At 33.7% G+C, this 5,411-nt stretch overlaps 1 protein-coding gene across 1 annotated transcript; it reads left to right on the forward strand.

Annotated features, from left to right (window-relative positions):
• The first annotated feature begins 1,693 nt into the window (after nt 1-1,693).
• LOC110694924 (BRASSINOSTEROID INSENSITIVE 1-associated receptor kinase 1-like) lies at nt 1,694-5,068 on the forward strand. The gene is made up of 6 exons (XM_021872121.1): nt 1,694-1,943; nt 2,041-2,115; nt 2,221-2,282; nt 2,943-2,985; nt 3,326-3,478; nt 4,731-5,068. The coding sequence occupies exons 1-6, from the start codon at nt 1,855-1,857 to the stop codon at nt 4,768-4,770; spliced, it is 462 nt and encodes a 153-aa protein (XP_021727813.1). The 5' UTR covers nt 1,694-1,854; the 3' UTR covers nt 4,771-5,068.
• The last annotated feature ends 343 nt before the right edge of the window (nt 5,069-5,411 follow it).

A 5,411-nucleotide genomic window follows, 5' to 3' on the forward strand; every position in this document is an offset into this window, starting at 1 on the left:
TCCATTTTCCCCATCATCTCACATTCAACTCCAGAAATTTACTGTACCTATTCTCAGAAAATCACGAAAAAAAATCAGTCAAAAATTCGAAGAGGAAAAAGACGAAGGTGGTGGCTGATAGCGGCAGATAGGAGGTGGTGGCGGCAGTCAAGCGGTACATTGTTGCATGTCCCTTCCTTGAGCTAATTGCTCGAAATTCTCTTCAAGGTAAACAACGAATTTTCGTTTTTGAGAATTAAATTTGAAGTTTTTGCTTTTGTGTTTGGGAATTTGTATTTGATGCCATGGAAGATGAAGTTTATGCTTTGGTAACTCTTGGAATTAAACGGCTAATGGGTTTCGTTTAGAAAAATTGAGATTTTTATTTTTTTATTTTTGAAATTAAACCTAGAAGTACTGAATATTTTATTTGAGTAGTCTAATGGGGTTTTTTGGGGGGAATTTCATATAAATGGATAAGAAGATATATTTATTTGGGGTGGCTGATTTGGTTCATGGGGTAAAACTTTAGTGATCCAAGTTTCTAACTATTTATTTTTGATAATTGGTGGCCGAAATTTGTTTTTTCATAATTGCATGTGTATACAACTCAATCTGTTAACCAACTGATAAGTCGTGGGCCAAGTGTAAGATTATTAATTTGATAGAAGGTGAAAGAAGCTAAAAACAAATTATTCTGAGATTTAATCATTGAAATTAGGAGTCTATCATACCCTCCTTTCCTTAATCAAAAGCTAGATGTAGTTTAGTTCATGAAGGACTATTTGATAGATACATCCCTTGTTCAATGCGTACCTTGTTAGACAAACACGACGTAGACATCTAGTACATGATTCAGTTTTGGGAACATAGAAAAACATTTGACTAGATGTACTTAGATGATTGAGAATTAGAAACCAAGAAATAAGTTAACTCTATACAAGAAGCAGAATCAATTGTCTGACATACGTTTGAAGTTTGAGTAACTGTTAGGATAAGAAATGAGTGAACAATAAGGCATTCTTCTTTGTAAAGAAGATGATATGTTTGGACGCCACAGAAAGTAACAGATTCTACTAAAGAAGGGAGTTTCTTTCCCACTGCAAATAAGATGGTCTTCAAAGTATGACAAGATAAACATGACAGCAAAGTTCTACAACTTTTTTGCCAGAGATTATGGCATCTGAAGTCTAACATAAGCACATCAGGTTATACAAAACTACCTGGCAAACTTTCATTTCTAAGCTACTACTTCTGCCCAAAAATAATTATGTTACTGTAGTAATTACCCAGCCTCATACTAAGAACTTGCCATGATTTCACTAGCATACCCATGAAAATAGTCGTCGACTAGTTGTCTCATTCCCATCCTCAATTAGTTGTCAGTTTTTGTAAATATTACGTTAGTAAAAACATGCATAATTTATTCCTAATTTAAGGAAGTGCGACACAACCTACCCTAAAATTCTAATTTCTAAACAGCCAACATAGTGTACATCACTATTATTTTCGAACCGAGGGAGTACTATTGTCATTAGTATAGCAACCCTGCCTTCAAATTTAGGTAAGCTGAAAGCTACTGTAATGTAGTATACAGAACAACCAAAAAACAGAACCACCAGTGTTTGCACGACAACTCACCTAGCCACCTAGTGGTGGGCATTAAAATGTGCTGTCAATTCTTTTGTATTTTTTTCACATTAGCCTTGTTTGTTCTGGTTTTCCTTTTATATTCATTCTCATATTTTCTCATATTAGCCTTGTGCTTCTACTTGGCATTTTGTTTATATCTTTCTTTAGAAATGTCTTTTAATTGTTGAAATGTTCTTTTCTTGCCTTTTTTTTAGTAACGTCGAATAACACTCTGTGGTATGAATGTTCTACAATGATAGGCAGTTAAATAACAACAGTTTGTCAGGCGAAACACCCCGGTCATTGACTGCCATATCAAGCTTGAATACCCTGTGAGTGTTGATTTTCTCTTTCATTACTATAAAACAATACACTAAGTCACAAAATTTTAGTAGGATTAGTTACAAGAGGTATATAACTTTCTTATAGTGATTTGTCATTCAACCAGTTAACAGGAGATGTTCCTCTCAATGGATCTTTCTCAAAATTCACCAATCCAAGAAGGTCATCAATTTTCTCCTCTCTTTCTCATGTCTTAAATTTATCCTTTATTATTGAGGTGATTTAAAATCATCTTTTCTGCTAAATATATTTGCTTCTTATTCTCAGTTTTATTGGCAATCGCAATTTGAGGATGCCTGCAGTAAGTCCAGATATGCCAATTCAAACAGGTTCACTTTTGTTATATTATAATATATGATAGTGGTTGTATATAGTCTATACTATGTTGTATTGTTCTGTCCACATGTTACTACAATATTTGCTTATTCTTACCATATTATCAGTTTGCTCAAATTGATAACTAGGATTAAATGATTAGCTAGTCAACAGATAGCATTGTGCTTTGATTTGTTGTTTCTTTCATCCATTTTGTTCTTGTTATATTAAAATAAGACTAGAGGTTTTTGTTTCCTCATCATATAATTTTTTTGTGATAAAATTTGTTCAGAATATTTATGAAGAATGGCTAGTAAAATATTTTTTCTTCTTGTGAACTTTATAGAATACTGGCTATTCATATGTCTGATATAAATAGTTTTAGACTTTTAGTTCATCATACATTATTTGACTTTTATTACCTCGGTCTTTGAGAACACCTTGACTACTAATGACATCCCATAGGAAGTAGTGGCACGGGATTTTTCGGTTTAGAAGGATTTTTTTATGAGTGGGAGTTGGAAAGGAGCATACAAACTTGATAGCTAGTTCTTCAGGTTATTTACTTCTGCTCCTTTTATATCCAATTCCTAACCCTCAACTTTTTCCTATTTCCACCTTTTTGAAATATGATTGGCAAATTTCTCTAATAACTGGATTTTTTGATGTACCAGGTGGGGATGGAACTGGAGCTTCTACGGCATCCGATGCCACAAAGTAAAATTTCTATTTGGTTTGCTTCTTTCTGTGGATGTTGAGTACAATCTCTGTGAAATTACATAGCCTTCTTGATCAACACATTTGAGTTTTCGCTCTTTCTAAGAACCTGCTTTCTTAGGTGATAGAAAAATGGATAGTGGAAAATGTTGTATTATAATTTCATTTCAGGCTTCTTGATCTGACTGCAAACACTGGTATGATAGGATGTATAAGTTGGGTAATTGCTAGAGGTTACTAGGTCTTTCATGCTTGAAGATGATGCTATGGAAAGGAAGGGTCTTGCTTTCTCCTCCTCCCTTTATTTAATGTAATGATTTTGTTCTTTCTGATTTCTCAGGAAGGAGCTACTGAGAGCCATTGATGTGCGGCTTGCAGCAGTTAAGGAAGACTTGACTACAGCTTGCTCCCGTGCTTCTGCTGCTGGTTTCAATCCTGTAACGATATCAGAATTACAGCATTTTGCAGATCGCTTTGGCGCTCATCGCCTCAGGTAATTGTATGTTAAAGCACCTGGATTCAGTTTGCTTGCATCTTTTCCAAACCACTATAATATACAAAGTAAGTGTGAAGGAAAGAGTATGGGGAAAGATGAAAGAAAAAAATTACAGGACACAAGTGACAACTCTGGAATTTGGACTAATCATGTTAAAAGAGACAGGTGTAAAACTCAAAAAATACATTCATGGAGAATAAGAACTAATTTCTGGTTCATCCTGTTTGGTTTTTTTTATAGGAAATTAAGGAAATTCTAGTGGGTGGACAGAAGATACTCATTTTTTTCCCCACCATGTGTAGACATAAACTACAATAACTCAATAGGTCTATAATAAAAAAAAAAATATATGGCATTTGAAGGATTCTACAGTTTTTTAAGCTTCATACACTCATTGTCATTAATGACAATTAATATTGTTTTACCAATATATAAAGGAAGCGATAGAGTAAAATATTACAGGGGCAATTCTAGGTATTTCTATTGTGCTCATCCTACATTACAAAATTGTAAATTTAACATTAGCAGATATTCCTGATACTTTAATGTAAATGTATATATTATTACATCTGGGTAGTAATAGAATATTCTCATTCTGCATGTTGTCTATTCAATACACATGACTCCTTATGTGTGTCCTTGTGCTGTGCTAATGGAGAGGCACTAGACTCGTTTTCATGGACATTGTTCCTCAGAGTCTTAAACATAGGCTATTTGGGGGGGGGGGGGGTGGGTTAGCTTGGTTGTCCCTGTTATTGTTTTTGGTCATAATCAGGTGCAGTATAAAAAAAATTTAAGCAATGTACGGGGGCATTAATTTTCTGCACCGTTTTGATTTTTTTTTCTTTTTTTTTTTTTATGGGAGAAGAATGATAAGGAAATTCTTGGTATAAAATAATGGTGGCAACTTAATTAGTTCACCTACAGTGCATGGATCTGGTGCTTTTGATTCCAGAATACCTTTGACTACTACTTAGTTCTATTTCTTGTTGGTTATTTAGTTAGTACTTTGTTATATTCCGGGGTGCTATTTTGTTTTTCAGACTTGGAATGCTTATCTTTTGGTAATTAATGTGGCTACTGCCACTATAAATTAATAATATTTTCCTTTCTGTGTAAAAAAAAATTTTCTTTGCTGCCATCTTTTAAACAACCATAATCTGAGCTATGTTGATTGTGGCCTTGGTCTATTATAATTTATAATTTAGTTTAATTATATTTCTTTTATTTTTTTCAATTTTACGTGTAGGTGCATGGGGAGTCAAATGGAGCGGAAGTATAGTGACTAGCCATCTAACGAATGGTGCATATATGTTGGCGACTCTTATTCAAGTTCCGGTTTTGTGAAGATTTGGATATTTTGGCTTATATATATGTTGACAATTTGTATTTTGGACGATCAAATTAATTATCTAACTTTTGTTTATTATTAGTAACAGTATGTCATACCAAAAATAGGCGAGTAATATTTGTAATGTACGTATTTTGCATTATAATTATTATATATAAATGATACTTTAATTTGTTTATGTTAGTATATTTAGATTTGTACCGACTAATTAATATTATATTACCATTCCATCCCAAAAAAAAAAAAAAAGCCCCAATGATCAATCCATTGCAGTAGATACTATACGTAATCCTATCATTGTATTAATTAGCTTCATCCGTTGCAATAGGTTCAATTTCATCATAATTATTAGTCAGTACTCTATTGCCACGGATAAGTTATGCCGTTGCAATAGGTATTGGTCTATTGCCACAGATCAGTGGAGCCGTGGCATTAGGTGTCATATGCCGTTGCATTAGACCTACTACAACGCCAGCATATGCCACAATACATGGTCGTTGCATTAGGCCTAATGCCACGAATTTTGACGCCTAATGCAACGGATTTGGAGGTTGCAATAGATCAAAAATGTAGTAGTGA

Source organism: Chenopodium quinoa, unplaced genomic scaffold, assembly GCF_001683475.1.
Source record: "Chenopodium quinoa cultivar QQ74 unplaced genomic scaffold, ASM168347v1, whole genome shotgun sequence".
NCBI lineage: Eukaryota > Viridiplantae > Streptophyta > Magnoliopsida > Caryophyllales > Amaranthaceae > Chenopodium > Chenopodium quinoa.

What these genes read in the sequence shown, in the direction of transcription:
- LOC110694924 (XM_021872121.1), top strand. Translation starts at nt 1,855, where the DNA reads ATGTTCTACAATGATAGGCAGTTAAATAACAACAGTTTGTCAGGCGAA. An exon ending in ATATCAAGCTTGAATACCCT is followed by an intron (nt 1,944 to 2,040) that starts GTGAGTGTTGAT and finishes ACTTTCTTATAG; the next exon opens with TGATTTGTCATTCAACCAGT. An exon ending in TTTGGCGCTCATCGCCTCAG is followed by an intron (nt 3,479 to 4,730) that starts GTAATTGTATGT and finishes TTTTACGTGTAG; the next exon opens with GTGCATGGGGAGTCAAATGG.